This window comes from Thamnophis sirtalis, unplaced genomic scaffold, assembly GCF_051295495.1.
Source record: "Thamnophis sirtalis isolate CommonGarterSnake01/CBP01778 unplaced genomic scaffold, rThaSir2_p1.2 scaffold_2, whole genome shotgun sequence".
In the NCBI taxonomy this organism is placed as follows: domain Eukaryota; kingdom Metazoa; phylum Chordata; class Lepidosauria; order Squamata; family Natricidae; genus Thamnophis; species Thamnophis sirtalis.
Genome location: NW_028261382.1, coordinates 150,889,861 through 150,911,677, shown reverse-complemented (window position 1 = coordinate 150,911,677; position 21,817 = coordinate 150,889,861). Strand labels below are relative to the sequence as shown.

Genomic DNA, 21,817 nt, shown 5'->3' with positions numbered 1-21,817 from the left:
AGCAGTCAATGGGGAAGCCAGATTCACTTACCGTATTTTTCGGAGTAAAAGATGCACCTTTTTCCCTGAAAGAGGAAATAAAGATGCTGAAAATCTGAGTGCGTCTTATACACTGAATACAGCATTTTTTGCCTTCCGAAACTCTGCCCCTTGACCAAAATGGCCATGCAGAGCCTGTAGAAGGCTTTTAGAGAGCTCCTAGGGGCAAGGGAAGGCAGAAATGAGTGAAAAACGGGTTTTTTTTTTGCTCAATTTTGCCCCCCCCATTCCCCCAGGAGTACTCTATAAGCCTCCTAAAGGCTATGCATGCAGGTTTTTTGACAAAAAACAGGCCCATTTCCACAAAAAACAAGCTGCTTTGTGCTAGGTTTTTTTGGGCAGGCACCCCCCCCCCCCCCCAGGAGCACTTTGCAAGCCTCCTAAAGGGTATTCATGCCTTTTTTTTTAAAAAAAGGGCCCTTTTTTGATTAAAAACGGGCCGTTTTTGGGAGGTTTGAAGAGTGCAAAAACATTTTTTTTTAATTTGCCTCTTCAAAACCTTGGTGCGTCTTATACTCTGATTTGTCTTCTACTCTGAAAAATACGGTAATAACTGTTATTAACTTAACAACTGCAGTTATTCACTTAACAAATGTGGCAAGAAAGATCATAAAATGGGGCAAAACTCACTCAACAAATTTATCACTAAGCAACATAAATTTTGGACTCAATTGTCATAAGTTGAGGACTGTCTGTATTGGTTTATTTAACACTTTTTGCTTGACATATCTGCATTTTTATTTGAACAATAATATATCTATCTGAAAACGATATAGAACTGTGTACATATGCAACTTAGTAACACCATCATCTTTAGAATATTTACTCAAAGGTTACTCCAGATAGTTCAGTTCCTTCCATGTGGAAAATAAATAAAAAACAGGAGATTAAAGAGAATGCATTAGTGGAAAATATTTTCTGCTGTTTGTTTGATATCAGAGTCTATCCCTGTAATATTTTTAAAATGTTGGAAACTTAAATATATTTTTCTTTGATATCATTAAGATCTTTTAAGAAGACTTTCAAAATCACAAAATACGGTTTTTTGTGGAAGAATTCAACTCTTCTTGGCCAGGTTATTTCCTCTTTCAGAAAAATCAGGTAAGTTTCTTTTTTAAGTGACAGCATGAACAGCAATACAATGAACAGATCCATCATATATATTTCAAACCCAATTTGGTCCTAATTTTACAATATAATTTTATGTCTGTAATTTATCACATTCAGGACATTTTTCTCCAAATTTTTTAAAATACGGTCTGCATTTTTAAAAAATTGAAATATTGTATGATTATTTAGAAACTGCTCAGAAAACTATGATATTTGCAAATATCATTTCAGATTATTTTGCCTGATCAGATTTTTCCCCCTACAGGGCTTAACTTGCAAAGTCAATTTAATTTGGAAAACATCACAGTTTTTAATACCAGTGAGCAAGACAGCACTCTTGGACAGAAGGTTATTTTTTTATTATTCTATGTTAGGCACACAATATGGAAAACTTGGAAAATATAGATATAATATGCAGGCTGTAATTCTCTCAAAAGAAGGAGCATGAAGTGATTTTAGACATTAAAGTATCTCACAGTCTATTATTTAATTTATATTGCACCAAAATCATGAATTATGTCAGTTGCTTAAGCCTTAAGGAACAAATTTTGGTGGAGATGCAGAAGTGAAAAAAGAACTTCCCAATTTGTGAAATCAATTTCAGTATTCATTTTAAAAATACTCAAGGTCTGTTCTGTTTGAGTAACCACTGAAGTCTTTCAGCAGATTATTGATTATTTAATTTTCCAATTTTAAATAAGTATAATAATATAATATGCTTCTTCCTCTATTAGTAACTGCACAAAATGTTAGTGCTTTGTTTTGAACGAGTAGAAAAGTTTTCTATTCATGTAGATGGAATGGAAATTAATGTTAAATTAATTCTGTGACTTTAGCATGCAGAGGAGAGAGAGGAAGGAATGGAAGTGGAAGAAGGTGAAATGGGAGATGATGAAGCTCCTACAAGTTGGTGAGGAGAGATAAATTTAAATTCTCAGTTGTGAAATAAAAGAAAACGTATGAAATCTATTGGAATTATATCTGTTAAAAAGATTGCCTATAACTTTTATATTTGCTGTACCATTTTTATGAAAGTCTAGTAAAATCTTATTAAATAGGGGAAATTATTGGTCATGGCCATGTTTATTGAGATCCAAAGATGTTTATCCATTGAATAAGTTCTCATTTCTGTGTTTATATAATATCAATAGGACAAATGTATGTATATATGTTTTTAAATAATAAATGTGCCATTTTTTTCAATGATAGCCAGAGATATTTATGAAGGAATATATTGTAAATATTTTTTGTCAGTTCCATTCCAATAGATTATAATCTGTACAGAAAATTTTGGTCACTTCAAGATTACTTCAGAAATCCTGTGCAGTGCTATGAAAAAGTCTCATGGAAAATATTTCTTAAGGTATTGTGCTTATTATATTTCCTTTCCATTTTGGGGGTATATAAATATGTATTACTTCTGAAATTCCAAGCAAAACAATTATTGTTATTTTAAGCCACTTTTTTATAACTCAGAAGGTTGAACATATCCAGCATTCCTGCCCCCTATTTTCCCCACAACAACCATTTGATGTGAGTTGGGCTATAAGAAAGGAATTGGCCCAAAGTGACCCAACAGCTTTCATGCCTTAATACAGTGCCTATGAATTTAGAATGTATGGAAGGATCATTAATTAAGAGTTGCAGACAACACAGTACAAATGACTATTTATTTAAGGGGATTTTATCTGTAATGGTTCTCTATTGAAATTGAAATTTAATGAATTTATATGCCGCCCAATCCCGGAGGACTCTGGGCGGCTTACAAGATACAACTCTAAAAAATATAAAAAATTAAAAATAGGGAAGAGAAACAGATTAAAAAAGAAACACGTCATGCACTCAATCTAGGTGGGGCTGGACCTCATTCATGAGGTCAACAGCCCCAGGCCTGCCGGAATAGCCAGGTTTTAGTAGCCTTTCGGAAGGCCGAGAGAGTGGGAAGGGTCTGGATCTCTGGGGGTAGGTCATTCCATAGGGTCGGAGCAGCTACAGAGAAGTCCCTCCCTCGAGGAGTCGCCAGCCGACATTGTCCGGTCGACGGCACCCGGAGAAGGCCCATTGTGTGAGATCTTATCGGCCGTTGGGAGGTATGTGGCAGAAGACGGTCTCGCAGATATCCAGGTCCTAGGCCATGTAGGGCTTTAAAGGTGATAACCAGCACCTTGAAGCGTGTTCGGAGACCGATAGGGAGCCAGTGCAGCTCGCGGAGGATAGGTGTAACATGGGTGTATCTCGGTACACCCGATATCACTCGCGCGGCTGCATTCTGGACCAGTTGTAGTCTCTGGACACTTTTCAGGGGCAGCCCCATGTAGAGCGCGTTACAGTAGTCAAGTCTTGAGGTGACGAGAGCGTGAGTGACCATTTGAAGTGCCTCTCGGTCCAGGTAGGGCCACAACTGGTGCACCAGGCGAACCTGGGCAAAAGCCCCCCTGGTCACAGCTGACAAATGATGTTCAAGTGTCAGCTGCGAGTCCAGGAGGACACCCAAGTTGCGGACCCTCTCTGACGGGTGTAAAATTTCACCCCCCAGGCTTAGAGATGAAATATCTGGACTGTACTTGGGGGGCAACATCCATAGCCACTCGGTCTTGTCAGGATTGAGTGCAAGCTTGTTCACTCCCATCCAGGCCCTGGCAGCTTCCAGGCACTGGCATATCACTTCCACCGCTACACTGAGTTGGCACGGGGCAGAGAGATACAGCTGGGTATCGACCGCATATTGATGGTATTTAATCCCGTGCCGGCGAATGATCTCACCCAGTGGCTTCATGTAGATATTAAATAGGAGGGGGGACAAGACCGAGCCCTGCGGCACCCCATATTTAAGGGGCCTAGGGGTCAACCTCTGTCCTCCAACCAACACCGACTGCGACCTGCCTGACAGGTAAGAGGAGAACCACCGTAAAACAGTGCCTCCCACTCCCACCTCCTCCAGCTGTCGCAGAAGGATACCATAGTCGATGGTATCGAAGGCCGCTGAGAGGTCAAGGAGCACCAGGATAGAGGAATGTCCTCTATCCCGGGCCCGCCAGAGATCATCGGTCAGCGCGACCAAGGCGGTTTCGGTGCAGTAACCAGGCCTGAAACCAGACTGAAAGGAGTCTAGATAATCTGCTTCATCCAAGGTCCGTCGGAGTTGAAAGACCACCACCTTCTCAACAACCTTCCCTAAGAAAGGGAGGTTGGAGACTGGACGATAGTTTTTAAGGATAGCTGGGTCCAGAGAAGGCTTCTTAAGGAGCGGTCTTACCACCGCTTCCTTCAAAGGTTGCGGGAAAGATCCCTCCTGCAGTGAGGTGTTCACGATCCTCTGGAGCCAGCCTCGTGTTACCTCCCTGCTGGTCGAGACCAGCCAGGAGGGACACGGGTCCAGTAAGCAGGTGGAGGCAGTCATCACTCCCATGGCCTTGTCCACTTCCTCAGGGGTGACAAGCTGGAACTCATTCCAAGAAATCTGATCAAGGCCCTCCCTCAGCATCTCCGCTGGTACTGTCCAAGTGGAGTCCAGGTCCGTCCGAATCTGAGTGACTTTGTCCGACAGAAACTGAGCAAATTCCTCAGCCCTTCCCTGTAAGAGTTCCCCCGCATCCCTCCCTTTCAGGAGGGAGCGGGTTATCCTAAACAGGGCAGCCGGGCGAGATTCTGTGGACGCATTAAGAGCGGAAAAATGAGTACATTTTGCCGCCCGTATCGCCACTAAATAAGTCCTAATAAAGGCTCTTTGTTGTCTTCGGTCTCTAGCCTTCTTTTACTGGAAGTCATTTGTTAATGTAGTTGTATATAAAATGCATTCTTGGACAGTAGGTAATGGAAATAAAAGAGAGTAGACCAGCATCATTTGCATCTCATCAAATCTCACTTCTGTTCTGAGGCTGTAATTTGATTGTTGCATTTTATGTGATCTATTTTAAAAGTACTCAGAAGAAGTATTAACTGTCTTTGAGAGCTACAAGTTGGATGACACTCAGGCATCAAGAAAAAAATTAGAAGAGCTGAAAACTGGAGGAGAGCATGTTTATTTTGCAAAATTTCTTACAAGTGAAAAGGTATGTTTTTCTATATAACTAAGCTCCATTTCATAGTGAATAAACTAAATTATTAATGTGTCTTAAACAGAAAACTATCCTTAGATATATTTTTACTCCAAAAGCATTTTATTAAAATAAATTTGATTTAAAAAATCCAATTAAAATTAAAAATCCAATTAAAATTTAAAAAAATGATTTTTTTTTAAATGTCGATTTTTATTCATCCTGGCAGAAGTCATCCTGGAAGGAAGTTGTCATTTTGGGTGAAGCATGAAAAAAAGATTTTTATTCAAAAACTACTTGACCCATTATCTACAAGATTAGTATGTAATTGGGATTAAGATTGTTGATAAATGTGATGGCTAGGTGTGTCCCTGGAGTTATGCTTGCCCAACCCAGGTATTCAGCAATGTACTTAGCTAAGGCTATTTCATTTCCCAGAAATAACATTGTGACTTTTTTTTTTTTTTTACAAACAAGATTAATAAAGTGAGATTCTTAACACAAGTACAACTGTGGCCTTTAAGAATCAGTTAAAGAGACTTTTCATGTTTGATTATTCTTTTAAACTCAATGTAGGAAAAGTTCATTTTTTAAAATCTAAGTTTCATACTTAAATTTAATATTTTATGTATGCACCTAGTATTGATTCCAAAAATCATTTTACTGCAGCAAACCACTTGTGTTGTTTCATCCATTTTAATTGTACTTGTCCCATTAATTTCATTTTACTTACTTTTTTGTATTATTAAAAATAGAAAACTGAAGAATGTCTGTGTGTTTATCTGTCTCTCTCTCTCTCTTTAATAGTTGATGGATTTACAGTTGAGTGACAGCAATTTTCGCCGCCATATCCTATTGCAGTATTTAATATTATTTCAGTATTTAAAGGGACAGGTAAAGTTTAAAAGGTAAGCTAGTTAAGTCTTTTAAATTAAAGACTTAAAGACTCTTTGTAGTTAAACTTCTTTACTTCTTTAATATATGTGATCCAACTCACTGCTATCATTGTCTGATTGTATGAATCTGCTTCTAAATACCGCACATTGGAATGTATCCATGATCTATTCAAAGTTCTAAATAGAAAGAATACAGCAAATGGACTTTGATTATACTGCTTATTGATCTATAATTATTGTATTCTAATTTTTAGACTTTGCAATACTACTTTGAAATACATATTTGCACTGCTTTTATAGAAATCTGCATATATTCGACACCTGGGCTGCCTGCTTATTGTGTGATCTTGCATATTCAGGTCACTGGTGTTCTTGGTGTGGACACAGAAATAAGATGTAAATTAATGTAGTAAATTAAAAGTAACTGAAGGCAAGTGAGAGATAACTAGTTGTAAAAAGAAAATATAACCTTCTCTGCATTTCTGCTCTCTGATACCCCCAGTTTCTCACACGACCCCTTGGGAAAGTAAATTGCCCATCTGTGGTATCCTGCCTTGAGCAAGGGGTGGGGGTGTTGGACTAGAAGACCTCCAAGATCCCTTCCAGCCCTAGGGGTCTAACAACTCTAGTAGTTAAATTACTGGTGCTGGAAAAAGATTGGAGTGAACAAGCCTCATACAGAATAGCATTTTAAAGTAAGAATTATTTATTTTGCTTTAAGAACCAGGAGAATCTGAAAAATAGCATACATCTTCAGCCTAAAATTAAATATTTAAATATACAAATAAATACAATAGCAGAGTTGGAAGGGACCTTGGAAGTCTTCTAGTCCAACTCCCTGCCTAGGCATGAAACCCTATACCGTTTCAGACAAAAGACTATCCAACATCTTCTTAAAGACTTCCAGTGTTGGGGCATTCACAACTTCTGGTTCAATTAAAACCAATGAGGTTAGTATTTTCTTAGTTTTGGTTACATCAAGCATCATATTTTTGTCTGTCAGAGAGAAACAGAAGCTACTGTTATACAATTGTGTTTTTTTTTAAACTAATTCTCGGTAGACTTAGTAAAATGCTTCCTACAGATAAGACTTCAGTCCTGTATCAATAGCAGGAAGGTGGCAAATTTCATTGATTCTTCCCTCACCCATACCTATTAAAACTACTTAGAGTGTTGCCTGAATTAGCAAGAAATTAGTGAAATTTCTTGCTAATTCCCACATGAGAGTATTTGTATGGAACTCTGCTCAATTAATGCTGCTGCTTAAGAAAAATCTGGACAAAATGCACTGTGCATGTTTTGACTTATATGTGTCTTATTTCCCAGTTCAAACTTTATTCTGACTGATGAACAATCCCTGTGGATTGAAGCTACCACAAAACAAGTTTACCAGGTCAGATGAATTAATCATGTTGTGAATCTAAATTTACAATAGTGCTTTTAGGAATAAATTCCATATTATATTCTAGCTTTATTGTTGAGCGTCACATTTTTAGCTGCTCTGCTGCAACTTTTGATTTTTGTGGCTTTTTTAATTACAGCTTCTATCAGAAAACCCACCTGATGGAAAAATGTTCTCCAAAATGGTAGAGGTAAGTGCTTTGTTCAAAATTTCAATTAAATTTAGATTTTTCTTTCTTCTGTTCAATTATGTTCAATTCTCAGAGACTGCCTAGACAAGTCCCTGCAGTTTTCTTGGCATTGGTTTTTCAGAAGTGGCTTGCCATTGCCTCTTTCCTAGAACTGAGAGAAGGTCTAGTCCAGCATCACCCAGCCGGCTTTGTGCCTAGATTTGTGGATTAGAACTCATGGTTCCCAGTTTCTAGCCTGAAGCCTTAGCTGCTACACCAAACTTCCTGTCAGACTTTAGATAAACACCATCAATTGTAATTGGGCTCTAGTTCCTCTAAAGTAAAGCTGGTCTCTTTGACACCAAGTCTCCTACTCGGTAACCATTTGAAAATAAATTCATGCTTTTGAGATTTTTGAATTCAGTTCTTCCACTAGGTTCTTTTTTAATTCTGAATTTTTAAAATCTATATGTATAAAAATGGCTGTGTGTATGTTCCAGCATAACTCTGGAACGCCTCAAGCAATTTCAGCCAAATTTGGTACACAGATGACTTACTCTCTGGAAACAAATACTGTGGGCGTAAGACACCCCTCGGGATGTGTGTTCTGCTATAATACTGCCTGTTGTGCCGTCAAATGGTTTCTACTGTACTGCTGTAAAATGGCTTCTACTGTACAATGCAGTGGAGTTGCCATGGTTTTACAGTACTCCACAAGGGGGCTCCCTCTGGTAAGGGGGAAAATCCAACATTAGAAATTACGTTTGTCCGGACATTTTCTCCCTATAAATAAATACCCAGACAATGCCCAGTTATCAGCTAGTATTATTTATATATTTAATGATTTTAACATTTATTCTCCATTCAGTGGAGCACTTCTACTGTTCAGCAAGATAGAAAAGCTATGCTTTTTGCTAACTCTCATATTATTTTTGCTTTTACAGCATATATTAAACACAGAAGAAAATTGGAATTCATGGAAAAATGAGGGCTGTCCAAGCTTTGTGAAAGAAAGGTTGTGTATATAAACATTTCTTTTTAATCAACATTTCAGGGAGTTTTTGAATTATGACCATTTGTTTGGTATTATTCTAAGGTATGATAGTGTTGAATGAAAGCAATTATGACTGGTGCCCCAAGTTATGGCTGTTTCAGCACCCCTGCAGTCACTTGATCGCAATCTAGGTACTTAGCAATCTGTTCACACTTACAACCAGTTCTAAGCTGCCCATGCTCACTTGATTGCCATTTGCCAGCAATCCATGTTGGCTTCCCTCAAGTGCAGTCAATGGGAAAGCTAGCAGGGCAGTCACAAGTCTCCTGGACCCATCCCAGACTTTCTTCACTCACTTGTACACACCATGCCCTCCTTTTCTCCTTTGTTCGCACACACCATGCACTCTCCTTCCGTACTTTGCTCTCTTGCATCATACTTTCCTCTCCCCCACTTTGCTCACTTGTACACACTCACCAGTGCTCTTCTTCCCCCCTTCACTATCTCATGTGTCCCCCAGTGCCATCTTTCCCAGGTCTTCCTGCTCTTACACACACTTCACACTCTCTTTCCCTAGCCTTCCTCTGCTTATATACATGTACGTAGCTACCAGGGCTCTCCTTCCCAGGCCTCCCTGCTCTTGCTCACACCCCACACCTTCTTTCCCCAGCTTTCCTGCACACTTTTCTGCACACACATCCATCAGTGCTCTCCTATACAGTCGTCCCTGTTCCCATATATATTCTGTGCCCATTTCCCCAAGTTTCCAATATGCAAAGTCAATGGGGGAAGCTGGATTTGCTTAATAGCTGTGGCAAAGAAGGTCAAAATCACTTAACATCTATCTCGCTAGCAAAGAAAATTCTGGTCCCAATTGTGTAATTTGAAGATTATCTGTAATGGTCCCCTCCATGGCCCCCTTCGCCTCAGCCTGTTTCTTGGGACCCCGCAGGCCTTGGGCCTACTCACCACATGCCCATCATCCATTACACACAACTTTTGAAGATCTCCATACCTCTGTGTATCATTGGCCATCCAGCAGCCTTGCAGAAGCAGCCTTTATTTTCAAAATGCCCACAGTTCCTTGACACAATCTGTATAGAAATTGACAAGTGGCAGCCATTTTTGCACATTCATGAGGTGCATGCCAAAATGATGCCAAAAGAGGTTGGTTTGGGGCCTGGTGGGGTGGAAATCGGGCCTAAAACCTGCAGGGTCTCAATGGGCAGGAAGCAAAGCAGGGGGCTTTGAAGACTGGGCCTACACTAGGCCTCCAAGGGCCTTCTCCACCCATGAAGCACCACTGTTCTGCTTAATGGCCTGCAGGCTTCATAACAGTCATATCTCAAGGACCACCTGTATGAACCCTACACTTGGTAGTTTTTAACTCTAAGATGATCTTGTTTTACAGACCGAGTGATTCTAAGCTAGTGAGACCTTTTGTGAGAAAGAGACCAGCTCCTGAAGATTTCTTAGGGAAAGGACCTAACAAAAAAATTCTAATGGGAAAGTATGTTCAGTCCTTTATTAATTTATTTCTACTTTTGTATTGCAAATTAAATGATGCAAAGTGACATTGCAAGGCTGGAAGTACTGCTTAAAATAAATTGTATCTGTTTTTGATTACTTTTAATGATAATCGGGACAGAAATGTACAAATAAAAAAATATCACACAGATTTTTTATTTTACCAATATTAGAATTGCTTGTTAAATCATATCTTATTTTAGAAATATGAGAGCATAGAATTAGAAACTTGTCTGTACTAAGCTAGTTGTTATATAGAAAGTTTTGAATAACACAATTGCTATATGTTGATGATGCTAATGTTAGTGGTATAAAATCTATTCCATCTCTGATATCTGTGCACACAAAAATACATAGGCTGATACCTTTTACGGAAGAGTGGTTGCCTTCAGAAATAATTGGCATATGAATAACAAAATATAAGAAATAGTAATGTGCTTTGTGCGTTGTGTTACAGTGAAGAATTAACTCGCCTCTGGAATTTATGTCCTGATAACATGGAAGCATGTAAATCTGAGAATCGGTGAGTAGTTGTACTTCTTGTTCTCTTCCTAAACTAATATTCTAGGGGCATTAATGTTACAGATCTCTGGGATTGGCAGATGATTTTGCTAATCATGTTACAGCTCCTCGAGACTGATTTGTAAATTGGGAATCCTGTTAAAAAATAAATCTGCCCTTGTACCACAATTGAAAGGAAACAGGAAATCCCCAAACATCACTTATGTTCTTTTTGTGTGTGTGTGCTTTTCTCTCCTTATTTATTGGGTGTGGCACTTAGATAACTATCAGGATGGGATAATTACAATTTTATCTCCCTTTCCCATGGATGAAATACTGAATATTATGTGTATTCTCTCTTAATCTTTTGTATTCTGTCAAGATCTAGTCATATGTTATTGGTTTGGTTTTTGAAAAACAAATTGATAAATTAGTTCCCATCTATATTTTTCATGGTGGTTGGATTATTTATATATCAACAAAAATTGTTTCTTGGGGAAAATTATGTTATAGAATGCAAGACACATATTTATTAAATTTTGGCTTTATTGTACTTATAAATAATTCAAGGTGGTAAGCATAATCAATACTCCTTCCTGCTCCTATTTTCCCCAAAACAACCCTGTGAAATCAGTTAAGGAAGTCATGATTTCCTGGTTTGCAGTCTGGTACCTATGTGAAAATAGACAAATGATAATTCAATCTATCAATAGGGCTGTTGTTGGGGTTTTTTTGCAACCTTTATATCAAGTTTCATGACTTGCTTGATTAAAGGTAGGGTATCTCTAGCCCACACATTCTTATGCAAGGCATTTGCACAACCTTCTCAAGTTCCTTTTGTGTAATTGGAATTGTTTTTGTTAGTGTCAGCATTTGATATATCTGCATTTACCATCATACTTCAGCTGTCCTGTAACTGTCTCTCTTAGGAAAAGGTTCAAGAAGGCCCAAGCCCAGCAAGGATTAGATTCCAATTGCAGCTGGCAGGAAGTCTATGTAGGATGAGACAGGAAGTGATTGTTCATTATTTTCTTGCATGCATTGCCTTTCTCTGTCTAGGAAGAGGCAAATAAACATTTCTTCTCTGATCTCCTGGCAGAGAAAACAGTTTTGGACATAGCTTGTGTCCACTTACAGGGCTACCTGGAAATTGGATTAGTTCTCCAACTTGCACTAATTTGACTCTAATGTAATGAATTCTGCTATCATTTGATAATTTAATCTGAATAATTTTTTTCCTAATGAATGTAGGTGCCTTCTGATAGGCTACATAGTGTAAGAGGAATAATCTCAATATTGAATTGCTTTATTGAATTGAACTTATTGAATTGCTCATGCAAAGGATTTCTCACTCTAAACATAAAGAAGTTGAAGCAGAAAAACTAACAGTTTTATTGTTATTTTAGAGAGGGGGTAATAGTTTTAATAAACACGTCTTCCTTCCAAATAAAGCACTTACTCTTCTTTTATTTTTTAGAGAATATATGCCAACATTGGAAGAGTTTTTTGAAGAAGCTATAGAACAGGCAGATCCTGAAAACATGGTTGATAAAGAATTTAAGTATGTTCCACAAATCATTTTTTTCATAATTCTGCTTTTTCAGGCATATATTCAAAACATACAGGTAGTCCTTGACTTACAACAGTTCATTTAGTGACCATCTGAAGTTATAATGGCACTGAAAAAACTGACTTCTGACCGATTTTCACACTTACGATCGTTGCAGCATCCCCATGGTCATGTGATCAAAATTTAGATGCTTGGCAACTGACTCTTATTTATGATGCTTGCAATGACTTTTACGACCTTCTGTCAAGCAAAGTCAATAGGGAAGCCATATTCACTTAGTGACCGTGGTACTAACTCAACAAATGCTGTGATTCACTTACGGAAGAATGGCACTGTTTATTTAAGAAATGTTTCACTTAGCAACCGATATTTTGGACTTAATTGTGGTCGTACAAGGATTACCTGTATTTTGCTGTAATAAAATACTTGTTTTCTAATGATCAAATAGCAGTCTAATTCTGATTTTGTAACATAGGGTTGTGAATAATTCTAATTATGGCTGGAGAGCATTAAGACTATTAGCAAGAAGAAGTCCTCACTTTTTTCAGCCAACCAATCAACAGTTTAAAAGTTTACCAGAATACCTTGAAAACATGGTCATCAAATTAGCTAAAGAATTACCTGTAAGTAATATTGTCTAATTCATAGAATTATTTTGAAGATTCTATGCATACAATGAATGTGTTGTTGTAATTTAAATAATTAAAATATAAATATATACAAATATGATGTGTGTGTGTGTGTGTGTGTGTGTATGTATGTATGTATGTCATGTAAAAATGTACTATTTTTATTTTTTGTGTATGCTTTTAAAGTAGAAGCAAAACAGTTCTAAGAAACTTTCTAAATAGAGTGTGTTGAACCGACATAAGTACCTCTCTTTTTGTTATTTTAATTTCCTAACATGAATTAGTGCTGTAAATCCATCCACTCAGAAGTAAATTCCACTGAATACAGTGGCTTAACTTCCAGATTCTGATATATTCCACTCTCATTCTGTAATTAATAATATAAATGTTCATAGTAGAGTTAATAAATTCATAATAGTTAAGAGCCATGATTAAGAAAGTCAACAAAGTATATTCTATTTAAGTTCTGCTATCTGTTTCAACTTAACATTGCTCAACTTTGCTATTCACCTGATGCATGAGATACAGTGGGGCAAAAAAGTATTTAGTCAGCCACCAATTGTGCAAGTTCTCCCACTTAAAAAGATGAGAGAGGCTTGTAATTGACATCATAGGCAGACCTCAACTATGAGAGATAAAATGAGAAAACAAATCCAGACAATTACATTGTCTGATTTAGAAAGAGTTTATTTGCAAATTATGGTGGAAAATAAGTATTTGGTCACCTACAAACAAGCAAGATTTCTGGCTCACACAGACCTGTAACTTCTTCTTTAAGAGGCTCCTCTGTCCTCCACTCATTACCTGTATTAATGGCATCTGTTTGAACTTGTTAGCAATATAAAAGACACCTGTCTACAACCTCAAACAGTCACACTCCAAGCTCCACTATGGTGAAGACCAAAGAGCTGTCGAAAGACACCAGAAACAAAATTGTAGACCTGCATCAGGCTGGGAAGACTGAATCTGCAATAGGCAAGCAACTTGGTGTGAAGAAATCAACCGTGGGATTAGAAAATGGAAGACATACAATTAGAAAATGGAAGACATACAAGACAACTGATAATCTCCCTCGATCTGGGGTTCCACGCAAGATCTCACCCTGTGGGGTCAAAATGATCACAAGAACGGTGAGCAACAATCCCAGAACCACACGGGGCAACCTAGTGAATGACCTGCAGAGAGCTGGGACCAACTTAACAAAGGCTACCATCAGTAACACACTACGCTGCCAGGGACTCGGATCCTGCAGTGCCAGACGTGTCCCCCTGCTTAAGCCAGTACATGTCCGGGCCCATCTGAAGTTTGCTAGAGAGCATTTGGATGATCGAGAAGAGGATTGGGAAAATGTCATATGGTCAGATGAAACCAAAGTAGAACTGTTTGGTAGAAACACAACTCGTCGTGTTTGGAAGAGAGAGAATGCTAAGTTGCATCCAAAGAACACCATACCTTCTGTGAAGCACGGGGGTGGAAACATCATGCTTTGGGGCTGTTTCTCTGCAAAGGGACCAGGGCGACTGATCTGTGTACAGGAAAGAATGAATGGGGCCATGTATCGTGAGATTTTGAGTGCAAATCTCCTTCCATCAGCAAGGGCATTGAAGATGAAACTTGGCTGGGTCTTTCAGCAGGACAATGATCCCAAACACACCGCCCAGGCAACAAAGGAGTGGTTTCGTAAGAAGCATTTCAAGGTCCTGGAGTGGCCTAGCCAGTCTCCAGATCTCAACCCCATAGAAAATCTTTGGAGAGAGTTGAAAGTCCATGTTGCCCAGCGACAGCCCCAAAACATCACTGCTCTAGAGGAGATCTGCATGGAGGAATGGGCCAACATACCAGCAATAGTGTGTGCCAACCTTGTGAAGACTTACAGACAACGTTTGACCTCTGTCATTGCCAACAAAGGTTATATAACAAAGTATTGAGATGAACTTTTGATATTGACCAAATACTTATTTTCCTCCATAATTTGCAAATAAATTCTTTCCAAATCAGACAATGTGATTGTCTGGGTTGGTTTTCTCATTTTGTCTCTCATAGTTGAGGTCTACCTATGATGTCAATTACAGGCCTCTCTCATCTTTTTAAGTGGGAGAACTTGCACAATTGGTGGCTGACTAAATACATTTTTGTTCCACTGTATATATTTTAACATATTAGATATCTAGAAGAACACAAGATGAAAATGTATATGAAGAGAAAGACTACATGAAGGCTTGTGCATTTTGATTTGACTCAGTACTCTGGAAAATGAGATATTTTAGGACAGGGGTCTCCAACACCTGGGCCGTGGACTGGTATTAGTCCATGGCCTGTTAGATATTAAGCTGCGCAAGCAGAACTTCATCTGGGCATACACAGGATTTAGGTTGCACATGAAACCATTCCCTCCCCAGCAGTGACGTGCAGGCAGGGGAGGCAGAGCCTCACCACTGTCATCATGAAAAGAAAAAAAATGTAAAAGGAAAAAGGCAAGAGCTGAGGTCAGGCTGAGCTAGTTACTGCCAGAGTCACTGTGGATGACTCTGCTTAGTGCTTAACTGTTTAAAAAAGCCTCTAAAAAAGTGCCCTCTACAGGAGGAGGCAGGAGAACGATGTGCCTCATCTAGTCTGTCTTTAGGTGTTTTATGATCACTCGAGGAGAGTTAAGCAAGGGTTAAAAGCCTAAAAATTCCTGATGTAGGTGAGGTACGCCGTTCTCCTGCCTCCTCCTGTAGAGGGCGCTTTTTAGAGGCTTTTTTAAACAGTTAAGCAGAGTCATCCACGGTGAGGCAGCAACTAGCTCAGCCTGACCTCAGCTCTTACCTTTTTCCTTTTACATTTTTTTTCTTTTCATGATGACAGGCAAGAGCAGAGTTGAAATCCTCTCTGAAACAGCTGGAAAAGGTACGTGTGGATCGGAGAGAGGGAGAGGAATTCAAACTTCATCCTGCTGGTGCAGGTCTTTGGGCAAAGGCTGGAGGGAAGTGCTCTCCCTCCCCAAGTGTAGTTTGATTGCAGGCAGAGCCACGTTGTCTTTTCAAACCTGTAATCAGTGAAGCTGGGCTGGAGCCTTCCAGGGCTGGGGGAAAGTGCGTGTGCTCCAGTATGGCTCTTTGACTGGCTTCCTGCCTCCTCCTGTGGTCTCCCTGACTCCCTCCAATCAAACTTTGTGTGTATGTGTGTGTGTGTGTGTGTGTGCTTTGAGTTTGTTTGAGTGAGAGAGGGAAGGGGGGGTAGGAGAGATAGTCCAGTCAAACTTCTGTGTGTGTGTTTGTTTGAGGGGGGGGAGGGAGGGAGAGAGGGAGGAAGGATGGGAAGGGAGAAGAAAAAGAAAAAGAAAAAGAAGGAAACTTATTTCGCAAAGGAGAAAAACAAATGCTGTCGCTTTAAATCGGAACTGAGCATGCCTGGCTGTGGAATTCTGGGAGTTGAAGTCTACAAGTGTAAAATTTTTTGAAACCCACCACTGTGTCAGTGTCTCACCAGCCATAAACCTCACCACACGTCACTGCTCCCCAGTCTGTGGAAAAATTGTCTTCCACGAAACCGGTCTCTGGTGTAGAAAGGTTGGGGACCACTGCTTTAGGAAGTTCCTTTACCCTTTATTTTTTTCTCCTCTACTTTACCCCCCCCCCAAAAAAAAAAAATCTATCCTATTCCAAATGGTATCAATGACCAAAATTTAGTGCTGGATGCCTCTTTTCATCAACTATTCATCTGACACTTAAAGAAGTAACAAGATATTGGGACCATGTTTTGTGATAGAGTTTGTTGCCTACAATTTCATTCATTTTCGGTACAATTGTCAAATTTTGTTTGTGAATAGAGAGCTCTGCAGAAGAGTACAAAATAAGTAGTTTTATTTATCTTTTTCTTTAGATTAAGATTATTGTACTTCACTGAAAGTTTGTCACCCCACCCCCATTTCTTGTTCTTTCATGAAAAGGTCATTTGGACATTCACTTGGCCAGTATAAAGGGGAAAGTTGGGGAGAAATAGGAAGTCTTGACAATGAAGTTTTGAATGAGTTGTAGCAAATTTATTTGTATTACCTGTAAGTATTTAGGAATATTTTAAAATGTTTTTATTGCAATGAGAGATTATTTCTATCATCCTAACAATTTTGCACGATAAAGATTGTATCTGAGTTTCAGAATGCAATTGAAACTAGCTTGGAAAGGGCTTTGTTTTTTATTTTTTATTCAGCTATTCTTTATTTGTAATGTCTAAGAGTCTTAGTGGCTGTAAAATAAAAATCCTAAAGGTACGGTATATAATTTCCAAATGTTTTCAAAACTTCCTTTCATGTGGTCAAGGGACCACCATGCAACAATTTTTTGACCAAACACAAACAATGATACTCAATTCTCTCATTATAGCCTCCTTCTGAAGAAATTAAAACAGGCGAGGATGAAGATGAGGAAGATAACGATGCTTTATTAAAAGAAAACAATGAAAGTAAGGCTGGATTCTTGGGCTTCGCCCTATTTCCTTTGACACCCATAGGTGGAAAAAAGGAGTGTGTGAACAGAACATTCTCACAAAGTTCCTATTTATGCCCTGAATTGCAAGTCAAATTAGAATCCCACATTTATGTATCTTCGAAGCAGAAAAGATACGTGCTGTGCTACAACGTTATAGTTTCTTTAGAGGATGGCCTCTCTGATTGACATTTCATCTAGCAATTACTGTTGGATAGTCCACAGCACATTCTCAAATATTCATAATACTTTCTTCTATGAAATGCTTTTCAGATTTAATATAGAAATAGCCCTCAACTTATGAACACAGATGGAACTGGAACCTCCATCACTAAGCGATGCAGTCATTGAGCTGTGTTTGATTTTATAACCCATTTTTTGCTGTTGTTGAGTGAATCGGGATCATTAAGCAAAAATGGTTAATCCCATTGGTTTTGCTTGAAAAGCCTCCTGGAAAGTCACAAATGGCTATCCCATGACTCTAGGATGTTGCAATCACCATAAATATATGCCAGTTGCCAACCCCTGAATTTTGATAATGTGACTGTGGGGATGCTATGACGGTCCGAAATATGAGGGCTGGTCTTAAAATGATTTTTTTCATCGTGGTGGTTAAACAAACAATCATAAGTCGAGGACTACCTGTAACTTCTTTTGATTACTTTTTTAAAATGGCATTCCTTTAAGAGCAATTGCATCATCTCTGAAAATTAATTTCCATTTTAAGGAATCAGTAATAAAATAAAATGTTATGGCTCATCATGACCTAGAGCAAATATCATAGGAACACCACCAAAGTTTCAATTCTTTTTTTCCTCTTTCCCAATCTGAGACACTGGGTACCTATTATCTTTATCGTATATACTCCTACTGCTGAAATTCATTTGCATGAGTCCTTCCTTCCCTGTTTCACATCTGATTATTTTATATTCAATTTATGTTCAGTTTTTAGTGAGTGTATAAATATAATTAATGTTTCACTAATGTTTCCTTATTCAAATTTTCTTCAGTACCTTAGCTGCACATTTGCTCTATTGCATTTTTAAATTTTGGCATTCTATATTTTCTTATTACTAATTTGAATAGTCATATTCTCTAGCTTAGTCCAACTGAAATTTTTCTGCATCTCAGTCCTTCTCACTTTTGAATAGACCAGAGTTAATTGGTTTGTTTTTCAGTAAGGTCCCTTATCAGTAACATATATTTTAGAAATGACTTCTCTGACTACCGTTCAATTTTATTTGTTAGTTATTTCTGAAATGAAATGTAAATTAACACATTCAGTCCTAAGTAAGCCAAGGGCTAATTCCCACTGCCCTTTTTGTCTGTTTTTTGTTGTTACATTATATATTTGGGGAAAACATCAGTCTTCAGTGTTCATTCAGACAACTTATTTTCAAATTACTGACAATGTGTTTGCTAAAAATTGGATACATTATTGTTTTATTATCTTTAAATATTTATAGTTTAGCAGTATTAATTAATTAATTTAATTTAATTAATACTGCGAGAGAGCTGGGCAGTTCCTAAATGAGATAAATTTAAAAAAACCAAATTGTTAATATCTTTGTTTTCCTGCAGTAGATTTAAGTCAGATATTTCTTAAGCAAGTTTTCAGAAAACATTTTATAAGCATTAGAATGTAAATAAAACTTTGCCATTTACATCATGCTCAGATAATATTGAGCTTATCTTCAGCTTCCAATGAAAAATGGTCAGTTTCAAGGAACAACTTAGTTTACTGCCTAGTTATTGAACAGCATTGTCTAAATCTTGCTCATTTTTGTTTTAGGTCCAGAAGTTCAACGGGATAAGCTTGTAACAGGAGAACAAATAGAATTATTTGCTAATAGACTTGGTGAATATTGGAAAGTCCTGGCTCCATACTTGGAAATGAAAGACTCTGATATAAGGCAGATTGAATCAGATAGTGAAGATCTGAAGATGAGAGCTAAGCAGTTGCTTGTTACCTGGCAAGATCAAGAAGGAATCCATGCTACTGTGGAAAATTTGATTACAGCATTGAACAAAGCTGGGCTGAATGACCTTTCTGAAAGCTTAACCAATGACAGTGAAAACAGTAGCTAATTTGAAAATGGCTTTTTATTTAAAACAATGGCTATTGTTCCTGAATGTAATATTTGATAGAGCAGTTTAATTTGATGAACAATAAATCTTTTAATAACATAATTGTCTAAAATTCTGCAAAGAATTAGTACTAAACAAACATTCCTTTGAAATCCTGAAGATGTGGAAAAGTAGAAAAATATATTTGTGTGTGTGCTATAAATTCTTTAATATAACTCAGAGTATTTTAAGGGGTCAATCTCAAATTTCTTTATTGAAAAAACTGCCAAAGGGAATTGCTGTTTGTTTGCTAACAAGCTTTGTATATAGAAAACCAACAAGGACTACGTTACAGTTAGGCTACAATACAATAGCAGAGTTGGAAGGGACCTTGAAGGTCTTCTAGTCCAACCCCCTGCCTAGGCAGGAAACCTTATACCGTTTCAGACAAATGGCTATCCAACATCATCTTATGATTTTCATATGTTGTGTTATAATGGAGTGCCTCCAAATGTTGATAGCAGAACTGCAACTAATGCTTGGTTTTGATCCTTCTGGGTCAGGTTTTGTTTAAAAATATCAGGCACAATGCTGATTTGAAATGAAAAAGTAAATTGGTAAATTGGTTAACATTGGGATTCTGATCCTAATGTTCTGTAGTTTGAAAAAGTGACATATTGAAGAGAACAGAGATATTCCTCCCATTAGGCAAATAGTGGTGTTGCTTGATAGAACTCCAGGAAATTCAGGAGCAGTAAATCTATCACTTATGTCAAGTGTGTTCAGATAAATCTGGTTAAAAAGCATTTTGTTGGAGAAAAATATTTCTAGATATTCTAGCTTGGCCTTGTGTTTATGTGAAATGAGCTGCAACAATAAGCACTCAACTTTTCACCCTAATGTAAGCATCTGGATGCTGAAGAAGGACCAATTACGTCCTACTTAATTCACAGAATTCTGTGGCTTCTTTTATAAACTTAATTCATTGTATATTTCAGTTTGTTCAACTTTTGGAAAGATAACTTCTATCTATTACCCTGGTTAACTACTGAAGTAGATAATGCTGATGCAAAGAAATTCAGTATAAAGAACACACTGCAAAAAGCCCTCTTCTTTGGTTATAAGATACTTTGTCTATCTGTTGATAGCAACTGTACTATACTATCTTTTAGAACCATTATTTTGATAAATATCTGCTTGATGACATTGTAATTGGATCTTAAAGAAATTAAATGCTGGTGGTTTTGATCCCTAGATCTAGATGGTAAAAAGGTGGTACAATATTGTATGCCAGGCCTATCAAACTGGCGCCTATAGGTCGGATGTGTCACGCGCAGGCCATGCCCACCCCAGCTCTGCAAAGGCAAAAAACTTCATGTCACATGACATGATTGACTTTGACACCCGTGCTGTATGCTGTCCCTCAGAAGTTTGGGACATATTAATAGCTTTCGTCTTGCTATTCATGAACCTTTTTTCCAGTCAATATTGTAAGATCTAGATCAGTATTTCTAAACCTCAACCCAGCATGCTGGTTCTGAGAATTGTGGTTATTCCAGTCAACACATCTTAAAATTGCTGAAGTTGAGAAACCCTGATGTATATTTTTTGTGTGTGTGGATAGGATAATCATGGCATTTTTGTCTGCCTTTTCCCATATCACGAGGCTTGCCTTTGTTCTCCACTTCTTTTGTATTTCCAGTCTCATGAATTGTTCTCTCCTTTTCAAGGCTTTTGAAGTTAAGAGTGAAGTTAGATAGTAACTTTATTAATCAACTATTTTCTTAACCAAGACAGTTTACCTATTACAGTTTTGTTCCATTCATTAAAAATATTTCTAATCTATATTTCTTCAGGTAAGACATTCCTGTCTACTATCAAATTATGTAATATGGTTTATCTAAAGGAGTTAAAAAATGTCATGAAAACATCTAATTCCCCTAAGCCCTCTTGTCTAAAATGGTATTTACATTGTTAAACCACTTATGCCATCACCTTTATCACTATCTGTTCTTCAAAGGCTTCTAGAGTCTTCAAATAGAAATCCTGAACCCCTTAAAACATTTGCTTCATTTGCCAGTAAAAAAAAAATCCCAAGCAATAGGGCTGGGAGTTGAAACTTGCCTTAATAAGGCAAACTTTGTCACAGTTCTTGTTGCATTTGGTTGTAGCACAAGTGTGCTAGTGCCCATATGTTTTTCTGTATGTAAGCAATAGCTATTTTCTCTCTTGCATTATTTCCAATATATGAGGTCCTATTATGTGTGTTGTTAATATCAGTCCAAGAGTGATAAGGATCAAGAGGCCATTCATACATAGTTTTCCTTTTGTGTCACTAACTCTGGTCACCGGAATTAGGATTCACTTCTTGAGAAAAAAGTCAGCAAGCCTAGACTGGGTAGGAATTTTT

The 21,817-nt window shown here is 37.9% G+C and overlaps 1 protein-coding gene across 2 annotated transcripts in view; it reads left to right on the top strand.

Moving 5' to 3' along the window:
- Positions 1-20,663, top strand: part of THOC1 (THO complex subunit 1) — a 34,822-nt gene extending 14,159 nt beyond the window's left edge. The window contains exons 7-21 of one of the 2 annotated variants that reach the window (XM_087707205.1): positions 1,045-1,140; positions 1,415-1,497; positions 1,986-2,059; positions 2,404-2,512; positions 5,070-5,201; positions 5,994-6,094; positions 7,409-7,475; positions 7,624-7,674; positions 8,598-8,668; positions 10,059-10,157; positions 10,632-10,697; positions 12,153-12,236; positions 12,721-12,868; positions 17,239-17,317; positions 19,133-19,530. In XM_087707205.1, coding sequence (XP_087563331.1) covers positions 1,045-1,140; positions 1,415-1,497; positions 1,986-2,059; positions 2,404-2,512; positions 5,070-5,201; positions 5,994-6,094; positions 7,409-7,475; positions 7,624-7,674; positions 8,598-8,668; positions 10,059-10,157; positions 10,632-10,697; positions 12,153-12,236; positions 12,721-12,868; positions 17,239-17,317; positions 19,133-19,428 — 1,556 coding nt within the window. In that variant the 3' untranslated portion in view covers positions 19,429-19,530. Of the gene's footprint in view, positions 1-1,044; positions 1,141-1,414; positions 1,498-1,985; positions 2,060-2,403; positions 2,513-5,069; positions 5,202-5,993; positions 6,095-7,408; positions 7,476-7,623; positions 7,675-8,597; positions 8,669-10,058; positions 10,158-10,631; positions 10,698-12,152; positions 12,237-12,720; positions 12,869-17,238; positions 17,318-19,132 lie in introns of both variants that reach the window. The other variant, XM_087707206.1, reaches the window with a different exon arrangement.
- The last annotated feature ends 1,154 nt before the right edge of the window (positions 20,664-21,817 follow it).